The sequence below is a fragment of the Diospyros lotus genome, chromosome 1 (genome assembly GCF_014633365.1).
Source record: "Diospyros lotus cultivar Yz01 chromosome 1, ASM1463336v1, whole genome shotgun sequence".
In the NCBI taxonomy this organism is placed as follows: Eukaryota; Viridiplantae; Streptophyta; class Magnoliopsida; order Ericales; family Ebenaceae; genus Diospyros; species Diospyros lotus.
This window is the reverse complement of record NC_068338.1, coordinates 23,468,078-23,491,448: the sequence shown is the minus strand read 5'-3', so window position 1 is coordinate 23,491,448 and position 23,371 is coordinate 23,468,078. Positions and strand designations below refer to the sequence as shown.

Below are 23,371 nucleotides of genomic sequence, written 5' to 3'. Positions count from 1 at the left end.
ATTTATTTTAATAAGTTAATAAATTTAACAATATTGTGTAAATTTTATTTAATTATTATTATATATCATAATTAAATAATCACACATATTATAATATAATTAATTGGTCAGCCGATAATAGGATATTTTCTCTCAGATAATTCTAAGTTTTAGTTTTTCATATTTTACCATTGAATTTTTTATTTAAAATAATTTATATTAATAAACTCTTCTTTTTATTTAGCTACGAAGCTATTATAATGATGAGAAAATATTGAAGAGATTACTCGACACATTCGAAATAAGATAACAGTAAAATCTCTTAAATATTATATAAAATATATAAGTTTTAGTGAGTTAATTTTTTTCAAATTTTATGTAATCTCAAACTTATCTAATTACATCACGTCAAGTCTATAAAATTGGACCCAAATTGATCTATCACAAGCCATAATCAAATGACTTAACTCATTGTGCATGATTGAATTGGATCTTGGTTTTAAGACTTTTACAATTACCTTTAAAATATATATTTTTTAAAAAATTAACTGAGAAAAGATCATGTAACCAAGAAATTATGTAGTTTAACCAAAAATTTAAATGGATAAAACAAATCTCTATCGAGCAACTTGCTTGTAAATAATAATCAATCATCAGATAAATTCTCTCTTCTTAAGAAAATAAAGAAATTTAGAATTTATTTATTTTGATTAATTTTGAAAACAACGTTGGGATTTGTCTTTGAGCTTTACTTTAGAATATGTAACAAGAAAAAATTTGAGATTTATATTTATGAGGGCTCATTTAGAGTTCAAGGCCTTTCTTCATTTTTAATGGTTAAAATAATATTTAATGCTTGAAAATGACATATAAAATAAAATATATCATATAAAAATTAATTGTAAAGTCCAAAGGCAAACACTAGATAATTGCGACCATCTAAGTATTGTATTGACTTTTGAAATCCAAATGCAAAATAAAATTCCTAAAAAAATTGATTGACACAATGATAATTGAAAAAGTCTAGAGAGCTAAACGCGCTTATCGATGGGGTACCGAAATGGGGTAAAAAGACGAAATTATCCTCGTTTACTTTGCAAATTTGCAAAGCGAGCCACTGCTGCTCTCATCTCCCTTCTCATGGTCATCGCCTCGCCGCTGCCATATCGTCGTCGCCTCGTTGCCATCGACGAGGCGAGGCGATGATAACAGCGATGAGGCGAAGGCCATGGGAGGAGAGAGGAGAGAGCAGCAGTGGCCCACTTTACAAATTTACAAAATAGGCAAGGGCAATTTCATTTTTTTGTTCCATTTTTGTAAGTCTCTCTATCACCTTCTCTAACCATGTAGAACGACTCATGATAGTTAGTTGTAAATTTCAAAATTCAACTTTGCATAGTTAGTTATTCGCAAGTTAACTATAGGTTAATCAGTAGCCAAAAAAGACAATTTTGAATTTCAAATTTTAATAATCAAGAATGGTGAATTGTTATATAATCTATTAGCTCTGTACAATTGATTGAAATAATCAATAGTCAAAAGTGTTCGACAATGTATCAAGTGTAAATACCGCTACACTTAACTCTCATGTCTTTTTTCTAATTTTCAAAACTTGATATTTCAAGATGATTAGAATACTTTGTAAAATTATTTGATAAGTTTTGTTGATTATCAAAAAAAAATAAGTTAAGAGTCCTTAATCACTTACCAATACAGGTCTTGTCTCCCTCAATAGGAAAGATTGAACAAAATGAAAATAAGGGTAGACTTTTAATGTTGTGTACAAACAAAATTAACCTCAAATATTTATATATTTAGTTTTTTATAAGTTTATTGTAATACCCGGGAATGGTTTGAGGATATAAACGATATTTAATGAAGGGCATAAATAGAATTTGCAGAAAAATGAGACTATAAGGTACACTAACGCAGCTTTGGACGACCGAATTAATCAGAGGGAGTACCCCGAACCCTAGATAGCCAAGGAAAATGGTATAGTATTGACGAGTGATTTAAATTAAGATTTTTAGTGATAAAAGAAATAAGATCGGGAACAGTTTTCGGTACAGCAAAAATACAGCTGCCGATTAAGTCGTAATACCGAATTGTTATAGACGATGTCCAAAAATTCAACAGAGTGTGTCTAGAACTAATATTTTATGTATAGAACAACCCTTAAATGATTTCAGGTTAAATCAAGTGGATTTAAGGTCAAAACAATCAATCGGGCCTAAGTGCAATTTTCTAAAATTGCCCGAGGGAGGTCAAAATAGTAATTTTTTAAAAGTTTCAAAGGAGAAATGAGAAGTACTAATCTTGAGGGTCTTAGTGATGGTGTTGGGAAGATCAGGGGCTTGAGAATAAGGACCAAAATGCAAAAGGAAGTTTTTAAGAGGTATTGTTATTTTTGAAAATCTGCCAAAACATGGCAGATATGGCCAAAAAATTAGGAAATTTGGACAGCAAATCTCGTCAGGGCATGGCCTAGGGTAGTCTAGGAAGCGTGTGGGGGAAGTTTTGGCCAAAAATTGGCCATGTGGGGGTCGATTTTGGCCTATAAATACCAAGGGCTTCTGGCCGAATTTGAAGCATCAAATCGCTCAAGTTTGAGGGTGAATCGAGGGAAGCCAATAAGGGGATTTTGATCCTTGAGACGAGGGGAGAATTTCGGGTAAGTTTGGTGAATTTTCGAGGTGTTTTGAGGGTATTTCAAGGGCTGATCGAAAAGCTAGGCGGACCGCCACGCCGCTCCTGTAAATGCCCGATCGGAGGCTTTCCCTGTGGCCTTTCGGCCTGCAACCGATGGCATCAGGATTGACTTGAGGTAGGCTTTCGATCGGTGTAGGAAAATTGGGCATTGGAGCATCGCTGGCGATCGGAAAATGAAGAAGATGACTGGCACATGATTGTCATGCGCCAGCCTAATCCCCCAGTCCACTCGCCGGCGCGTGGGGGCCCGTGCCACATAGGTAAATTCTGATTTTTTTTTCAAAATTCTTGGAAAATTATTTTATGAATTATTATGTAAAAATATTTGAGAAAATAGTTGTGTAGATATTTATTTTGGATTATTAGAGAAGAAAAATGGAAGAAAAAAATGGGAAAATGTGAGAAAATTAAGGAAAAATTATAATTGTTGGATAAATACGATGATTAGGGTGTCTTGAGGGTTGAGGCGAAGTGACTCGTGCGAAGTTCGAGGTGGGCACGCAAATCAAGGTGTACCGCGCTTTTCAAAAAGAATTCGAATTGCGTTTAAAGGTGAGTGGTTCTATCGAAAAAACTCGTTTGTGGCATATGAATGGTTTACTGTTCATCCCCATGGCTAAGTTATTGATGGTTTTACAAATGACTATGATAGATTTTGTACGGTAAATTGCATACATTGAGATGTTGATTTTATGCATGTGTTGATTTTTCGGCATTGGCATGTTGTGTTGTCCATGTGGGACGGGACTGAGACGAACTTCATCCTACGGTACTCAAGTGGCGGGGCTGAGAGTGGACACCACCCCGGTTGTTAGCTCAAGTGGCGGGACTGAGAGTGGACACCACCTCAGGTTCCTTTGAGCAATAGCATTAATACTGAGGTGTCGTGGATTCCGGGGATAGTGCTAATGTGACACTCTTGGGGCTAGGGTTGAGTTGGGTTTTGGAATGCTTTTGAGTAGGAGCGTAAAGCCTAACAATGACAATGGGGTGATTCCCGGGTTCATATGTTGAGGTTGTCTATCTTAAGCAGAATTGTGTTTGCCAATGGGTCGATGTGGTCGTGTCGCCTTTAGAGAGATTGCATTTTCCCCGGTTAGGGCTAACTGCTATGTAAGATTCTCTTAGGCTGGGGCATATCGGGATTTATCGATTTTATATATGATTTTACATATCTGCATGAAAATATTTTTGAACTCTCACTTAAATAATTCAGCATCTAATTTGGACTATATCCCTGAAATATTCAAACATTCCAGGTGAAAACAATGGCGCCAAGGAAAAGAATGTCATCGAGATGTAGCTGCTATGTTTAGTTTCGTAGGTTTTTGTCTATAATTACGATGTTCAGAAATTATGTAATATTTTGATATTTTCATGTAAAACATCAATTTGGTTATTGTAAAAGGAATTGTCGATTATATATCGTTGAGGTTTCGATCTTGCTTCCGCTGATGTGATTAATAATACATGTTTTAATTTATTAATTTTTAAATGCTAAGAATGTATAATTAGAATTGTTGAAAAATGATTATGAAGAGGGTATGTATATCGAGTGACTTATGTTGAAAAAAAAAATTATTCCCAAAATATCAAGGTAATGCACGTTCTGGAAAGACGGGACGTTACATTTATCATGGGAGTATATTTGTCATTTGCTATCTAATAATTGTATGTTTCATTTATTTACATAGCCTTCACAAATAAAAAAAATAGTATTTTTAATTACCATTCATCCCCAATTCTCCTAAACAAAGAGAAAATATTTTTCATTCCAATCCACTTATTTTCATTCCATTCATTTAAGTACCATTAATTTCATTCCATTACAAAATTTCTCCCAAACATAACATAAAGAAAAACTTAGTATAAAACTCTTAAATATAATATTCACTATAATAAAAATGATTGAAGTACAATTCATATAATTGACACTACTCATATGTGTTACTGTAATATAATTTTTTATCTTAAAATTATTTTTTATTAAAAATACTTAATATGCTTATATAAATCACCATATATATAGAAATCTTTTTATAAATATACATACTTAAAAATATATATATATATATCATTAAAATAGTGGGCTGCAGTAAGAAAAAATTGTACTCCTATATGGTCCAATACTAATATATACAAGATACTACTAAAAATAATAATGATAATAACTATTTCAGTACAGTTATAACAATCATGACTTGTTCATGAGCAAGAGAGTTTTAAAATGAACCGAGAAAAACTCAGAAATCCTATAGCATGGCAATTACCTAGTGTTGAAGTAGACCATCAGGTGCAAGAGATCATTTTCTGTGGAAGAAGCATCATGGCATTATGTGTTTGAAGATCATGCTAATCCTACAACAGATTGAAAGAAAATATCATAGTGTGGATTTTACCATACCACAAACATTGCCAATGCTGTTGTTTGTTTTCCCTCTTTCTTTTGAATCCACATCCTGCTTCAACTTCAGTACCAATCCTGCTGCCTGCACAACAGCTTCAACCATTTTCTTTACTTTATTATTGCTGTCTCTTTGGCATAGGTTTCAGTTTGCCAAGAAGCTTTTTAAGTCAATACGCAGTCCTCTCCTTGATCATCATCCAATAACTGCATTACCATAACAGTGCCCAGAAGAACAAGTAACCTTATGCAATAACCACACAGAAACTGACACAGGTCAATAAGAGTACAATTGTACAAGTACTTTATTTCTTTTTTCTTTTGGTGAACATCAGTCAACAACAAAAACAATACATTATATCCTCGATCACTATGGACCTTGTAAATAAAGATAATGAAAGGTGATGCCTCAAGTCTAGGGGAAAACTGAAGACTCTCATTTAGAATTAAAGAGAAAGGGTGCATCCTCACTAAATGTAAACATAAATTCGATAACAATGCTGATGAGAACGAAACAAGTTGCAAGAATGAATAGAGAATTGCTAGTAGTTTGCTCTGCGGTGAAGTCACAGATACTTAGCCAACCAGGGTAGCTCCTTGCTGTCTTTTAGAGCAAAAGCCACATCATCACTGCCAGAAAAAAGCAACATAGATCAGAACATCACCATCATTTATGATACGGTTTGAATGCAGGTGCTAGTGATTTCAATTAGGGCCGCTAACCAGAAAGTCACAACACTTAAAACATGCCAAGTTAGTGTAGAAGCAGAAGATCTCTATATTCAGGGAATCCATGACCATGCTTTCCCACTCCATAGAGATGTTGCCACTCATGGCCAATGTAATATCCTACCAAGCTAAATTCCTCAAAACGTCCATATCAGTCCCATGAAACACAAAACAAGCTGTAATACTTTAACTGGGGGGGACCGTTAATACGTATCAGGTCACAAAGTAACGATAATCATTGTGAAATTACTGATCTTCCTAAAGTATTTAGATCAGCAGATCCCTAAGAAAGGTTGAGAATGAGCAATCAACCACATTTCCACAACAGCCCTAATCCATATTTCTGTTAGGTAGGTATACCTTGAAATCTGGAGGTAATGGTTCTCAATATCTTCCAGAATTGCAGAAATTTCAAATGTTTTGGCATATATCCTATTTTGAAACACAGCATAGAATTAAAAAAAAATATATTCTGAGAAGGTGCAAGCTTGCAATGTAAATATCAATTCAGATTCTTTAAGGTGAGTAAACTAGCAGAACACGTTTCAAAAACAGAATTGTTCCTACATAACAAAGAGCACATTATGTCAATGCATACCCTTTCCAAGTCCATAACAACACGTATGGCAAAGGAAAAAGAATTCAAACACAAGACTTAACCTTTGAAAAATACAGAATATTGTTCGCTAATAAAAGTATTATGTCAGGTCGAGTGAGTTGTGCCCAAGGCTTAGAGAAGGAAATTGACCTGGGAAAATTGAGCTGCAGCTTCTGCAATCTGTGCCTAGCTCCGGCTTCACAAAGAATAATTCTGCATTCACCAAGCTTACAGCTGCCAAACAATAGTAAAATAACAAAGTTTAGATTTCCAAATATACTCCAGACATGGCTAAAAATGTAAAGACTTGTTCTCTTTAAAAAAAATTCCCACATGTGAAAACAGCCTAATCAAATGATACCAAGGCTTTTTTTTTTTTTTTTTAAGCAACCCCAATGCACGAGGCTCCCCACTTAATGAGGATTGGGGAGGGGCCAATTTTTACGCAGGCTTCACTTTGCTTTTTTGCAAAGAGGTTGTTTCCACAACATGAACCTATGACCTTCGGGTCACAAGGGAGCGACTTAGCGTTGCTACCAAGGCTCACCCTCAATAGAAGATGCCCAGGCCATTAAGCTTAAATGAAATAGAACATAGGATGGCAATAATTACCCAATTTTCAAGAGTGCATCCCACCCAGGAAAGGCTTCTCCATTACTTGTACAGAGACATGAAAGAGTCATTGCTAACTACATACAAAATATTATCTGTAAGGAAACATCCACAATGGCACTGTACAGGTCTTAGAGCAAAAGAAAGGCATCAATAGAAAAAGCATCAATTTAACCAAAAGTATGGACAGTTTACACTTGATTCTGTTTCATTATCAACATTCAAGACTGATTTTGAAATGAACATTTAACATGCAAAATTTGGGTAAAGATACAGACATAGGATACAACTACAAAGTCTACAATACAATATGGGCATGCTGACACAATGAAGACAAGACAACAAACAAGTGCATGCTTTAAAAATGATAATATATTAAATATCTCCTCTGTTCTCCACTACAAATACTTTTGGTTTTTATTATACAAAAATAATATAATACATTCCAATTTCTACACCATGAGGGTGAGCCCTGGTAGCAATGGTAAAGTTCTCCTTTTATGACTAGAAGGTCATAGGTTTGGGTTGTGGAAACAACCTATTTGCAAAAAATGCAATGGAAAGGTTGTGTACAAATACAATCCTTCCCCAACCCTCACAAAGCAGAGAGCCTCATGTAATGGGGATGCCCTTTTATTCCTCCAAATTCTACACCAGAAATTTGCATGGCAAATCCTTGTATTCATTTAAAAGATTTACATTCATGAAAACTTAGACTTCAACATTCTAAAATAAAAAGAATAGACAGATTAATAGGGAATAAAACTAGAATGTTTTTTAATTATCAAAGATCAATATAGGCTCTTGTTAGAAAAGTGAATAGAACCGAACAAGTCTTTAGCAGAAGAGGTAGAGAAAGACCAAGAAAAACTTAGTGAGACTTTAAGGTATGATACAAGGGCTTATAGAAGACATGGCCATAGATAGAAATGATTAGTGAGCTAAAATTCATCTAACCAACCCCACTAATGGGATTAATGGTTTGATATGTTCTAAAAATCCCCAAACATTTTTTTTTTTTTAATTTACATTGTGCTTGATGCATGTTGAGCTGAATCATGCGAGATACTTAAAAGCCCCATTTGATAGGACTTTACTTTAGTTTTCTCTTTTCCTTTTTCATGATTTTGGAAACAAAATAGAAAATGGCATTTGATTGCTTGTTTCATTTTTTAAAACTTTAAATAACACCTCCTTGGTGTTTCCACAATTTCAATTTCATTTTCAGTTTCTTCCCCACCCCTCCCCATCCACTGGCAACCCATATGGGATGTGACTCCCATGGGAGTTGCCACCAAGGATGGAGAAGAGGAAGAATGATAGGGATATTTTTCTATTTTGATTTTAAAAATAAGATTTAGATTAGATTTTATCTTGTTCTGTTTTGATTTATCATAGTTGTTTAGACAATAGATTTTATTTGATTTAGGGATTGGATAGAGTTATATTTGATTTTAGAGATTATAATCATATTTTGATTAGTTATCTTTAGATAGGTTATCTTCTAATTGCCTATAAATAGGCAACATGATGCATAATGTAGCCTTTTATTCAACTTTGGATGATTAAATAATATGATCTCTCTCTCTCTCTCTCTCCTTCTTCATCTCTTATCTTCCTATTGTCCCACATCAAAGAAGAAGAAAAAAATTTCAAAAAGTAAAAGAATAAAACAAACTTTAAGTTATCAAATAATATAGGACATTTCAGACACAGAGTTTGAAAGATAAAACTTCAACAATATTGGACATAAATATTAATGTCTAGCATGCACAAGGCAGTTTTTAAAAGCCTCAATGCTTCATACATTCAAGTATCAAAGCTACTAGCAGTTTGTTTGCGCTGCAGCTTGATGGTTACCAATTTGCATCTGAAGGAAATTTTTTTGTTGAATCCACTATTTATTTAATAAAAGGATTCACCATCCCCACCCAAAAGAAGGGGGAATGTATACACACACCCCACGATAGCTAAAAACCCAAATTCAAGGTGCCATTCCTGAATAAGTAGCTCTTTGAACCTTCATAGAGGTCTGTCGGATATAAACTAGTTTGGGTTTTTAGTTATCATGATTCAAAGAGCTATAGTCATAGCCAATGCCACACATCACAGGTACACCAAGTAAGATAACAAAAATTACGTGGATAGAAGAGTAGACCTTCTCAAAGGTTGTTTCACCCATTCCTGATTTATAGAGTTCATGCACCATGGCCGCCAAGAAGATTTTACCCAGTTTGGAACAACTTTTCATTACCTGGTAAAAGGAAATTCAGATATTGAAGTTAACCTATGAAAGGCCAGGAAAAGGTTCATAAATGAAAGAAAGTGGGAAGAGAGCTTCTCTTAAACATTGATACTGGCAAAACATGGAGCTAACAACTGATCAAGTATTTCATAATATTTGTACAATGATAACCGAACAAACAGGAAATGCATGTCTGGTACTACAACATGACTTGAGGCCTCTCATGAGTGTGAACAGAATGTTTAGATCATAACAGTTGTCATAGTTTTATGTTTACTTATTTAGGTTTGTGAAGCTGTAATGGAGGTAAGACTACAATAGATATTTGCAGAACTAGGCACAGGAAATAATTTATTAATCCCCCATAACAAGAAAATTTTCAAGAGAAGTACAATGATTAAACAACTCACTTGAATATGTGGAGCCTGGAACATCTCCTGGATCGCTGCTTCAACGTCGGCCATGCCAACAAGGGATTTTCCTGGAGACCAGTTTAATTTATAGCCATTAAGCACACAGTAATTACACTTCCAAGGATCAAGCACAAGATACTCCTAGGATGAAGCAAAAGCTTTATTTTGGATGCTGAAACTAACAGTGTGATTCTATCTTTCACCAGGAAAGTATGGAAAAACTTGAGGAACATACAGTTAGAACAACAATAGGAGAAAACAAATTATAATCAAGCTGAAAATAACAGCTATACGACACTATCAGTGGTCCAAGTCTAATAGTATAATCAAGCTGAAAATAATAGCTATGACACTAATGACCAGTCCCAAGTCTAATAGTATAATCAAGCTGAAAGTAATGCCCATATAACACCAGTGGTCCAGGTTTTTGTTGCCTAAATTTGCTTTTCTAGATGCTGTCGCAACTTCTTCTGAGTCTGTAAGTTGATAGGAAATCTAGCTCAAACTGTATATGCAAGGATAGAATTGCTAAAACTTTACTTTCTTATTGGCAGAATAGAAACACATCTACCTGAATGTAGACACATCTGGCCACAATGAGAAAGCAAAATGTTTGAGATTTCACAAAAAGGAGACTAAAAATCATAGTCCAAATTGAATTGAAATGAATTATCATATGGCATTTCCAGGACATGCAGTAATATCACTAAGATTAGTTTATAGCAACTGTAATTATACTGAATGTGAGTATATTAGCATGTTGAATTGTTAACCACCATCCCATATCTTAAGCTGGTAGATAGAGGGTTAACTTTATCTTTTATATTATTATTTGTTCTCTCAACACGCCCCTCACATGTGGCCAAACTTCAATGCATAATTGGTCCAAACACATACAACTAATGAAATACTAGGTTGGCAGTGAGGTTTGAACACGGAACCTTTGCCTACTCTTATACAATGTTGAACTTTTAACCACCATATCATCTAAAAACTTACGGTAGAAATTAACTTTTCTTTTTTATATTATTATTTGCAGTCTCAACAGAGAAAAAAGTATGAAATGGTTTATTACATGGAAGCTGGCATTATTACTGCATTTCACATAAAATGACTGCACCTGGAGTAGCCATTATGTTCCAAGAGCAACTCTTATAGATTTGTGCAGTTCTCAAAAGGAATAAGGTTAACAGTAAAAATCATACAATAGAAAATGCCTTGTTTTGTTCAGAAACAGAAGGGATACAACTAATCCTCATACAAGACTAAACCGGGATACAAGTTATGGAAGAACTTGAATGGTATCTGAACAAAACAGAAAAACTGCTGATTGAAGCAACTTAGGAAGAATACTCAATTAGAGAGGAAGAAAAAACTTACTTAATGAAATGGAAAACTGCTTCAATATCTTATTGAGCATAAGAATGGGCTATATATACAAGAATTCTTCTAAAACATCTCCTAAAAAAAAGAAAATTGAATATCTTTAAAGGATAAAGTTTATCACTAAAGCTGGACTTATCACTTGGAATCAACTGTCTCCTTGTTCTTAGGAACTTGTCTCTTTTATCAGTTTAATCTTTTTTTGAATCTTCCCTTATCTCCAACCAACCTTATTTCTTGGTCTCATCCGTATTCAAACTTTTTGATTTGATATTCCAACACTCTCCCTCAAGCTGGTGAATACATATCAATTATTCCCAACTTGCTAATTAACACTTCAAAACTTGGCTTGGACATAGCTTTAGTTAGAATACCAGCCTCTTGATCTTGAATTGGAATGTACAAGAGGATAATTGTTCCGTTTTCAATTTCAATCGGGATGAAGTCTCGATCAATCCTTACATGTTTCATCTTATCATGTTGAATTGGATTGTGAACTATGCTAATGGTTGATTTGTTGTCACTAGTTTCATGGGTGCATCCCATGATATCTTTAAGTGGTGTAACAGTCTTTCCAACTAGATTAATTCACATATTCCTAGTGTTATTAAAGGCCCAAGGCACACTAAGGCACAAAAGAGTGTTGGAGCCTAAGGTGCAAAGCGCAAGGCGAGGTGCACGCCCGATGGAACTAGGCTAACTAAATATATATATATATATATATATATACATCCTAGTTGAAGAATAAAGTATAAAATAAGTCATAACTCCTAATAATATATTCACAAGCATTTTATCAAGGAAATTAAAAAATTCAACGTATAATAATGAAAAATGCAATCTAAAAGTCTTTAAGTCAACTTAAATTAAATCTTAAAACAATTTATAAGTCTTAAATCTTAATTAAGATTAACTAATTATGCATTTTAAATAATCTTAAAATCATCCTCATCATCAAGATCAAACATTTCCATATTTTCATCATTAGAAGCATCATCTCTAATATCTTCTTTCACATCATCTCCCTCTCCATCTTCAACTAGTTCAAATTCAATTGGAGCATTTGAAGTAGTAGCCCTTTTACTCATTGCCAAATTTGTAATTGAAGTAATAAATTTAAACCCTAAACAATAAAAAATTAAATAAAATAATAAACAGTAAAATAAAAACCCTAAAAAATAGTTAAAAAAGCCTAGGCGCACCTAAGCCCAAGGCGCTTGGGCCTAGGCGTGCCTTGATGGTTTGTGCCTGCCTGGAAGCATTCCAGGCACCCAAGGTGCGCCTTTAATAACACTGCATATTCCTTAGGCAATTGCTCTATACTTTGCTTCTACACTGCTTCTAGCTACCACTAGCTGTTTTTTACTCCTCTAAGTAACTAGGTTTTCCCATAATTTAGTGCAATATCCTAAAGTAGATTTATTGTCTTCGATAGCTCTTGCCCAATCTATATCAGTAAAGCATTCAATTTTAGGGTTATCACATTTTCTTAACAATAGGCCATTTCCTGGGTACCCTTGAGATATCTAAGAATATGATTTATTGCATCTAGATGTCTTTGTGTAGGAGCATGCATAAATTGACTTACAACACTCACACTAAACGCAATATTTGGTCATTTTCCTACCAATCTTTGGTATCTTGCCTTATCCACATGATAATCAACCCCTGTGCTCCTTGATTTCCAATTCTGTTCCAAAGGAGTACTTGCAGATCTACAACCTATTTTCCTTGTTTCAATGAGAAGATCTAGAGTATATTTCACCTTAAGTAATGAAAATACCTTTTTTACTCAATACTTCCATGCCAAGGAAGTATTTCAATGTTCCAAGGTCTTTCACTTTAAACTCAGCTTGCAGACCCTCTTTTAGTTGTAGAATCCCTACAGCATCATCACCTATAAAAATCATGTTATCCACATACATGATTAGAATAAATTTTCCATTTTTAGTTTGCTTGATAAACACAATGCGATCAGTTTGCCCCTTTTGATAGCCAAGCTTCTTCATGGTTGTACTAAATTTTGTAAACCATGCCCTGGGTGATTGTTTTAGACCATAAAGGGCCTTCTTTAATTTGCATACCTTACTTTGATTTTCAAATGATTCAAAACCAAGAGGCATTCGCAAGAAAACTTCTTCCAAACTTCCATTCAAGAAGGCATTCTTTATGTCTAATAGGTGAAGTTCCCAATCTAGATTTGCATCCATAGACAATAATACTCTAATGGAATTCAATTTAGATATAGGGCAAAAGTCTCTTCATAATTTATTCCATATGTTTGAGTAAAACCCTGTGCAACCAACCATGCATTATACCTGTCAATTTTTCCATCAGCATTATATTTTATTGTAAATATCCACTTGAAACCCACTATTTTCTTGTCTTTAGGTGGCTCAACAATGTCCCAAGTTTGATTGTCAACAAAGGCCTTCATTTCCTCTAATACAACCTCTTTCCACTTAGGGTTTTTCAAGGCCTATTGTATATTTGTAGGAACTTTTTAACTCATCACTAAAGCAGTGAATGCCCTATGCTTTGGAGATATCTTAGCATAAGTAAGATAGTTTGAGATAGGATGTTTGGTGTAAGACCTCGCTCCCTTCCTTATAGCAATAGGTACATCAAGATCATCCTCAATTCTCGTTTCTTCTAGGTTAGAACTTGCATTTAGTTCAGATGATTGGATTTGAGAAGAAATTTTAGGTCTCCTTGAATAGACTTTCAAGGGGCTGATCAGAGGGTTGAGGCAAATCAATGGAGTTTTCTGCTCCCTTTTCACATAATTCTGGAATATGTTCAGTGGCAAATTTAGCAGGGACATTTGGCTTATTAAATGGAGAAGGATTTGTAGAAACAATGGGAGGCAAAACAATAGGAAGAGATAGAGATGAGTCCCACTACTTCTCTTCTGTAGATATCTCCCCCTAAAGAGAAGTAGGGTAGTAGGGTTGGTGTTCAAGGAAGAAAACATCATAGGACACAGAATCGTTTGGCTATAGGAGAATAACACTTGTACCCTTGTTGTGTCGAAGATTAGCCAACAAAAATACATTTTAGACTTTTGTTATCTAGTTTACCATGATGTATAGATGGAATATGAACAAAAGTAGTGCAGCCAAAGACCCTTGGGGTAAGAGAGTTAAGAATATAGATGTTAGGAAAGATTTTCAGCAAACAACTCAAAGGAGTTTTGAAATTAAGGGTTTTAGAAGGAAGCCTGTTAATTAGGTATGCAACAGTTAACACAACTTCCCCCCAAAAAGGAGTTAGGAACATTGCTAGAGAACATAATGGATCTAGCAACTTTAAGGAGGTGCCTGTTTTTTCTTTTAGCCATCTCATTCTACTGTGGGGTGCAAAGGTAAGAACTTTGATGAAAAATACCATGATCAGATAGATATTTTGTGAAATCTGGGCCAAAGTATTCCCTCCCATTATCCGATCTGAGTATATGAATAGAGGACTAAAACAGATTTTGTACAAATTTATGAAACAGAATAAAAATTGCATAGGCTTCAGACTTCTCTTTCATTAGATAAACCCAACACAGTCATGAGTGATCATTAATAAAAGTAATAAACCAGCGAGTACCAATTAAGGTTGGAGCTCGAGCTAGTCCCCAAATATCACTATGAAAAAGATGGAAGGGTATGGAAGGTTTATAAGTGTAAGGAGGATGAGAATTACGAGATAGTTTGGCAATAACACAATGTTCACAATTAAAAGAAACAATGTCTTTATTACCAAATAATCTAGGGTACAAGCATTTTAGCTAAACAAAACTAGGATAACCTAATCGCTTGTGCTATAACATAATATCACAATGAGACACAGAAACTAAATTAAAAGATTTCTATGGAGTGGGACTAGACAGAAAATAGAGACCATTTTTTTCTTTAGTGGCCAATCATTTTTCCTAAAATTAGGTCCTGAAAAACACACGAAGACGAAGAAAATTTAACTGCACACTGCATATCTCTAGTCAATTTACCAATTGATATAAGATTGCAGTTGATATTTGGAACATGTAAAACAGAAGAAAGTGTTAATCCTGACAGTTTAATTATCTCCTTTTTCGATTATACTAGTCAAACTGTCATATGCTATTGCAACTTGGGCATTATCATTACATTTCTTATATGTAGAAAATAGGGAGGAACAACTGGTCTTATGATCTAATGCTCCTAAATCTATAATCCACATATTTTCATAATCTCGGTGAGATAACAAGAAGTGAAAATTATCTCGTTGAGCAACTACAGTACTAGGGATTGTATGTTCCGGTTCTTTAGATACCTTCGATTGAGATAACATATTTTTCAAAATCTCCATCTGTTCTGCAGTAAATGGAGGAGTATTGATAGGTTTTCTCCTCTGTCGGAACTAAATCAATCACATAAGCCACCTTAGATTGGTCCCTTTGATTCTTTGATTTCCAATTTGTAGGTTTTCTATGCAATTTCTAACAAGTCTCCCTGGTTTGATTAGGTTTGTTGCAATAATCACGCCATAGATTCTTGTATTTATTCTTTTGATTTTTCTGATAGAATGGACTATTCTAATGAGCTACCAAAGCAGAGTTTTGAATACCTATATTCAGAGGAGATGAGTTGTTAAGCATCACCTTCTTGCAGCTTTCCTCTCTTCTAATTTCAACAAAGGCCTCACGAATGGACGGAAAAAGTTTAGAACCTAGGAGTCAACCACGAACTTCATCCAAGTCCTTGTTGAGTCCATGCGAAAAATCAAACACTCTTTCCTTCTCAAGCATCTTGACATATTTGCCACCATCTTCAGAACAATGTCAATTTATGTCATATAGTAGATCCATTTCCTGCCATAATGATGTTACAACATTGTAATATTTAGTCACTAACATATTACCTTGTTGAGTAGTCCTAATGGCTAATCGAATCTCAAAGCATTGTGAGGTGTTTTCGAGATCTGAATAGATTTCTTGCATCGCAGTCCAAATATCCTTTGCACTTTTATAGAATAGGCAAGTCCTTCCTATTTTTGGCTCCATGGAATTTATGAGCCAAGCCATTACAATAGAATTCTTAGCATCCTAACTTGAATAGTTAGGTGTTGTTTTAGGAGGCATGGGAAGAGATCCATCGAGATAACCTACTTTTCCTTTACCCTTCATTACCAACAAGACTTATTGGAACCATTCCTAGAAATTTGTTCCATTCAATCTATGTTGGGTAATTTAAAGGGAATGGAAATCAAGGTTTGTAAGGATGGAAGCATAGACTAAGATGGAGCATCACGGATCAAAGAGGTGGCAAAAGGATAATCAGAGGATGAGGTATTATCCGCCATAAGCATAGGAACTGGTAAGTTTAGATGAGATAACCGAAAGCAAGGTTGTTAAAATCGAGATTTTAAGTGGAATAGTAAGAGGGTCTATAAAATCGAATCGTAAAATCTTACGATTTTACGAATAATTAAAAATATCCTTTAATTTATGTAAATATATGTTTATAATGACATAATCCTTATTATAAGTGAAATACATGTACCTATTTCAAAATGATTTCATATATATGCACCCAAAAATACATAATATATGCACAAAATGTATGCATAATTGCACAGAATATGCACCCAAAAATACATAATATATATGTATGCACAGAATATGCACCCAAAAACAATATATATATATATATGTATCACTCACTCACTCAGAACAGCACACACACAACAATCAGACTTCAAATGCAGCACATAGTTCAACACACACACAACAATTGGATCGAACTTGGCAAAAAACATATAGTCACTCACGACTCACATACCTTTGACTTTGAGGCTTGTCGCAATGACAGAGCAATCGCACAAAGAAGAAACAGAGCAGTGAAAGAGTAATCGCATGCAGCAAGCACCACCGAATGAAGAAACAGAGCAATTGTTTAGGTAAACTCGTGATCGAACGAAAAAGGAGCATCGATTGTAGGGGTTTAGCAGGCGATTAGGGTTTGCAGAAGGAGAAGAAAAAATACCAAGTAGTGTTATATATATATGCCAGTTAGAGACGAAAATATTTCCATCTCTAACCTGGAAATTGGGCCAAATATGAACTCGGTAAACTAAGTCTGAGTTTACTAAGTTTATGCCCTAAACTCGAGAGTTGATGCAATTTTGCCACAAAATCGATCCTACAAGCAAGTTGACTTGCTTTATACGTGGTGACTAGTAAACTCGTAAAATTACACGAGTCAACTCGCGATTTTAATAACAATGACCAGAAGGGAAGGAATCAACTAGAAGGATTGCTTGCTCTGATACCATGAACAAAACTGAAAAATAGCTTATTGAATCAACTTAGGAAGAATACTCAATTAGAGGAAGAAAAAACTTACTTAATGAAATGGAAAACTTCAATATCTTATTGAGCATATGAATGGAGTATATATACAAGAATTCTTCTACAACATCTCCTAAAAAGCAAGAAAATTGAATATCTTTAAAGGATAAAGTTTATCACTAAAGCTCGACTTATCACTTGGAATCAACTGTCTCCTTTTTCTTAAGAACTTATCTTTTTATCAGTTTAATCTTTTTTTGAATCTTCCCTTATCTCCAACCAACCTTATCTCTTGGTCTCATCCGTATTCAAACTTTTTGATTTGATATTCCAACAGTATCAAAGTACTGGCACAAAATGAGTTTGCCTAACATTTTTCCTTGAGAGAATAGTTAGTGATTAGCTGTGTTTATCCAAATCATTTGCCAATTAATAATTGAGTTGTTGTACAATTTATTGATTGGAGTGACCCAAGATACATGTTGATCTGGTCAGCTCCAAATAGTATGGTGAGGTGTCTATTCTATGAAAAGGAGGAAGTTCCCACTTTAAGCCAATGATGGTGTATTGATCCTTATCAAATGTGTATTAATCTTCACAAATTGCTCAATTCTTCAGTAAGTTTCATAACTAAAACACCCAAAAAATGTTAATAGATCGAACAAGTGCAAACAATTACAATATCCCTTCAATCAAAATATCCAATGTGTGAATTGAATTCATTCTACTGATCCCTCCTATTTTAAAACATGAATATATCTTGGCTCATTCATCTATTTAACCTAAATGATACAATTAGGGAACATCAAGTGAATTGCCAATTCATTAGAGAACTTCCTTTCATTAAGGAGTATCTGGCGTCTTTCTACATGCGCGCGTGTGCAGGTCATTTATTAGAATTTAAAAGAAATTACCAAAATTTACTTTTCAATAATCCAAAATATGGAAAATAAGCCTTTGATATTAGCATAAGTACTTATATGTTATCAATATGGTGTTCAAGCACCCAACGCACAAAAGATCTGTTTATAACACCCATAAGCACATGGAATATGGGCACAACCTTTGTCACAGGTGACAAGTAAAAGATGAATCCAATGCCTTGAAGGAATCATTCCCTTTGAATTTTTTCCTTATGTAAGAAGATCAATAGCCATAGCCAAAGACTGACTACCTGGAGATGCAGCATTTGGAACTGATGCCAGTTTCTTAATACGATAGTCGGCAAGTTCAGCTGCACGCCTACATATCTCCAGTGCACGGCGTGCATCTCCTGAAACAGCTGCCACCTGAACTTAAAGAATATGTAATACGATGAATATTGATTAGAACCCCAAGATCGACTATTAGAATGTCCACTTTTTAATCAATTTTCAGATGAGAAGAAAGAACTACAATCGAGCTTAATCAAGAAGGAACAAGCACGAAGCTCAACCTTTCTTGAAGCAAATTCTATGGCCTGGCTTTCAAAAGCATCAATTCCTTTAAGGCGTGTTAAAATGATTTCTTGTAGTTGCTGATAGTTATAGGGACCAAAACAAAGCCTCTGTATGCCCATACGGCTTGAAATACGTGGCAGCAACTTTTCTGGAAGATCCATAGTGTTTGCGATTCCTGAAATAAGGTTTATAGGGAAAGGCTTGTATTGATATTATAAGATGTAAACACAACTGGGAAGAACTGATGAACATAAACTTCTACCTAGCACAACTAATTTGGAATGTGGCTTGGTAGGCCAATCAAGAATGTTGTATAATACCTGTAAAAGGGAAAAAAGATGGGTACATATGATTATAACGTAAAATACATCCTTAACAAATGACTGGGGATAAACTTTGCTATATATGTTGCAGATTTACCGACTGATTTCTTGTTACAAGAAGATCAAGTTCGTCAATGAGTAGGACACAAGGCTTGTTATCCTTATTGTCACCTTTGCTACCATTTGAAAATCGTTCATTCAGCAAGTGGAGAGCCTTTTTCCAACTAACTCTATGTCCAGTTAATGCTTCATAAATAACCTAGAAAGAAGTGTGGCAGGAAATTAGATATTATATGATGAGAAGTTGATGTCGTCATACAAAAAAAATGAAGTTTTTAACCTTCAATAAATATATACCCTGTAAATATTCTCTGGTGATGCCAATTTCAGACCATTAATCTCCACAAAACAGTAAGGCTTTATATGTCCTGCAACAACTTCAGACTTTAAATTCCTCATTACTGCAAGGACACTCATTGTCTGCAATTTGATGCAGATAGAAAGAAGGATCAGTAATATTCATCAGGTTAAAATCTCTAAGACAGAATGAGGCCTGTTTGAATAATCGAAGTATGATAAACTTTTAGAACCATCAATTGATTACCTTGCCAGTACCAGGAACCCCATGAATGTATAGGCAACGTCCAAGGCATTGATCATCACAGATGGCACCTTTTATAAATGCAGTAATCTCTTCCATCTCTCTACATAGAAGTGCATTTCCTGTTATAGTACTTGCCACTGAAAGAAAAGATGGAAAGAGAAACTTTAAGTTGTACTAATTAGATTAAACATACTTATTCCTGCATGGTAGACACGTGGGCAAAGTTGCCAAAAGAAGTGTTGCTTTTGCTCTTTCAATTTCAGTCTCTTTGTGGCATCTTACATGCTCTGGAATCTTTTTAACGCCTATCTTTTGAAGCCCAAATATTCGCCCTTTCCTTGAATTCTACATTAGGTTATATAAATAATTAGTTGCATAGTTTAGGTGCCATCAAAACCACATACTAACATTTTCAACCCAAATAGAGCTCATACAGCAGCCAACTGATGAACTGCTGATGGTCCACTGAATAGATTATTTCTGCTTTCATCGTCACATTCTATTTCATCTTCTGTGTCAGAGCATGCACCAGAGTTCCAGTCTTCATCAATGTCAGCTGCTTCACTATCCTATTAAATGATAAAGCGAGCCTATAAATTCCAAGAGATAGCCAATTCTATGCTAATCACGTAGGGCAGTAAAATGAAGCTTCAAGATCTCAAATTATTACCTCTTCACCATTATCAATCTCTGCGAGACGCTTGAAACTATGCCAATGTATGTCATACTCATATTCACATAGAAAAACATCATCACCTTCTTTGCTAGCCTTAGAAAATTCTTTAGGGTTCATAACATAGCAATGCCTAAGGACAGATTCCATCTACATAGGCAAGCATGAAATAAGTTTACCTCATCAAAACATCCTATCATACGAGGAATTCGCAAACTAATAATCAATAAAAAAAAACTAAAACGTTAATAAGATTTTGCCAAAAGCATCACCTGTCATGAAATGACCCAAATGATATATCAAGCACTTTAGCACAAAGCAGCGTGTACGGCAATAAATATAACAGGGATAAGATAAAGATTACCATTCTTGGTAAGGCAACTAGGAACCAGAGATCTGATTGATGTTTAGTTACCAATAGTCCAAAAGCTTAGAATATTAAGAAATAGGCCCCAACAATGTACATCAGACTATCTCTTTGCAGTAAAATTTCTTATCATTTTCAATGTAGTTGACTAAATAAAGAAGTGAAAAGGACATGCCAACATTCTAAATACCAAAAAATATCAAATAATCATAGACTTTAAGAATACTAGAAATCCATAAACCTTATGAGGCTGACTACAAATTCTATTAAGAGTTAAAAGATTTACAACCAACTCTAACAAATTAATAGATTACAGCAAACAAGATGAGGAAAAATGTAAATCTGACACTGTAGATATCAGTAGATGAAATAGTAGAAGCACAATGGTTGGGTATCTAGCTCCCATTCTCTAGGTCCTCATATTAACAGAAGGACTATATTCAGATTATAAACGAAATAAATCTTTGACAAAAAAAGGTTTATGGAGTATAACTGCACAAGAATTTTGCCATTAACATAAGTGTTCATGTGAAGCAACAAAATAAAATATAATTAGATGTGAAGTCAAACTGGAGATCAAAACAATCTTCACAATATTAGAACATAAATTGCCACGGGAGAGGGCGGGAGGGAGGAGGAGCATATATTATCACCTCAATGTCAGCAAAATCATTGGTCTGGTAAAGCTCCCTCCTCAAGTTATGAGGCTGTCTTCCAGCAGCAGTTTCTTCGGGTATGATGTACCATCGCCCCCTAAACCAATATGTTCCATCCACCTCCTTCCATATGCTGCAGAAATCTAAACCAAACTCTTTAGAACTGTTATAGCTACTGAATTTGTTCCACAATAAGAATTAATATCTTTCATTTTACTACCTCTCAATATGGGCGGCCCACAAATGACTGAACAGAAGCTTCTCTCTCAATGTTCTTGCTCTTTTCTTTCCCTTTGGTGGAACAGGAAACTCAACCTTCTTGCCCAATTTCAGTGCCTCACAAAACCCACAAATCCAATCGCCTTCAGGAACTTCCTTCAAAGGGGGGTTCAAGCATTTCAAATGAAATCCACCCAAGCAATCGTCACACTCAATCATCACGGCCTTCCCAGCTTTGAAACACACCCGGCACTCCTCGATTTCAGGATCCTCGTCGTCGGAGCTTCCGTCCTCTCTTCTCTTCACATACACATCATTCCCCACTGAGAACTCTCCTCCATCGTAGGACACCTTCTTATAGTACACCCGCCTCTTTGGTACCGAGCAATTCCTCTTCTTCCCCTCACACTTCAAGGCCGTTGAAACCCTACTTTTTGTTGCCGTATCCAATTTTGTTTCACTGCATTTCTTCCTTCTCTTCTTGGCTGCTTCGTGTCTGTCCGGCGACACAGGCGATAGTGAAGCATCAATCAAATCACCACCCGGCTTACGCTTTGAGTTTTTGACATTTTTTTTAGCAGAATCAGGGCTTTTATGAGCTGATTTCTTGGAGCGGGTGCTGGGCCTGTAATCCAGTGATGAAGGCGGCGGCGGTTGGGGAGATGTCAGGAGGCGAGAGGAGCGGCGAGGGCGAGGGCGAGGGGTTGGTGACAGGCATTGGGGTGTCGGCGGAGCGTAGGGCTTGTTAGGGTTTGGAAGAGATTTGTGGTGTTTGGCTTCCGACGGAGATTGGATCGCTGCTTTCTTTGGTGTTTCGGCCATGGAGATGGTTCTGGTGCAGCAGTGTGGAACCCCCGAGGAGAAGGCTAGGGTTTATGTATTATAATCTATATATATATGCCAAAACATTGTTTGTTTGCAGGGAAAGTTGCGATACCCTCTTTGCTCTCTCTGCCTCGCTGATGAAAATATTTTCCCGGAAAGTCGGTGAGAAAAGGGTTTTACACAGAGAGAGAAACTCCAGGCTCCACACAGACCATTTTGGCGGGAAACTTCCCCCCCACTTTGGGCCTCTTGTAAACAGCACACGTTGAATTGAACCGTTGTAAGTGGCATAAAACAACCGGTGAATTAGTGATATTTTTTTTATACATTTATTAATTAAAATTTTAAAACTATTTATCATTTCATTATTTAATTGTATCTAAATTCATGACATCTAAGACTCACTAGTTAAATCAATAAACTTTTTTCAATAGTAAACAAAATTTTGCAACAATCTCTAAAAATAATCCTACTCAATTTGTATAAGATAATGCTATTTGTATGCAAGAAAATGTATAGATTGCTTTACAGATTAGGAAAATGACAAACTTACTCTTTTTATGAATGACCCAAAATAGCTTACTTTCTCTCTCCTTTGTCTTTCTCTCGCTCTCGCCCTCTTCCTGGCACTCTCTCTCTCTCATTTGTCTCTCTCTCGCGACCGCTCGCCCATCTCGTCACCTGTCTTGCCTTTGCCCTCACTACTTGCTGCCTGTTGTCGCTTGCTACATCCTCAATTGGTTTGGGTGGTCATCAGACACGAGGCGAGAGAAAGAGGAGAGAAGAGAGTAAACAAAATCGTGATATTTGAACATCAAAATATTATGATATATCTTGCTTATAAAGAGTTTTGTGAATCCTCTTCTGTATAAATAGA

The 23,371-nt window shown here is 35.3% G+C and overlaps 1 protein-coding gene and 1 non-coding gene across 2 annotated transcripts; both read right to left on the bottom strand.

The window, feature by feature from the left end:
• Positions 1 to 5,367: 5,367 nt before the first annotated feature.
• LOC127801376 (origin of replication complex subunit 1B-like) lies at positions 5,368 to 22,722 on the bottom strand. The gene is made up of 16 exons (XM_052336415.1): positions 21,671 to 22,722; positions 21,448 to 21,583; positions 20,425 to 20,577; positions 20,189 to 20,323; positions 19,948 to 20,099; positions 19,755 to 19,854; positions 19,508 to 19,630; positions 19,248 to 19,409; positions 19,090 to 19,147; positions 18,824 to 19,002; positions 18,563 to 18,677; positions 9,687 to 9,757; positions 9,190 to 9,285; positions 7,032 to 7,108; positions 6,570 to 6,653; positions 5,368 to 5,722 (listed from the first exon to the last, which is right to left on the bottom strand). Exons 1-16 carry the CDS (start codon positions 22,489 to 22,491, stop codon positions 5,659 to 5,661), a joined length of 2,526 nt encoding a protein of 841 aa, XP_052192375.1. The 5' UTR covers positions 22,492 to 22,722; the 3' UTR covers positions 5,368 to 5,658.
• Positions 20,440 to 20,517, bottom strand: LOC127793638 (small nucleolar RNA snoR28). Its single transcript, XR_008021474.1, has one exon. It is a non-coding gene; the product is annotated as a small nucleolar RNA snoR28 (small nucleolar RNA).
• Positions 22,723 to 23,371: the final 649 nt, after the last annotated feature.

Coding starts and splice junctions, on each gene's coding strand:
- LOC127801376 (XM_052336415.1), bottom strand. CDS start 22,491: ATGGCCGAAACACCAAAGAAAGCAGCGATCCAATCTCCGTCGGAAGCC. Junction 20,100..20,188: donor CAGTTCATCAGTTGGCTGCT/GTATGAGCTCTA, acceptor AACCTAATGTAG/AATTCAAGGAAAGGGCGAAT. Junction 6,654..7,031: donor GATGCACTCTTGAAAATTGG/GTAATTATTGCC, acceptor ATTGTTTGGCAG/CTGTAAGCTTGGTGAATGCA.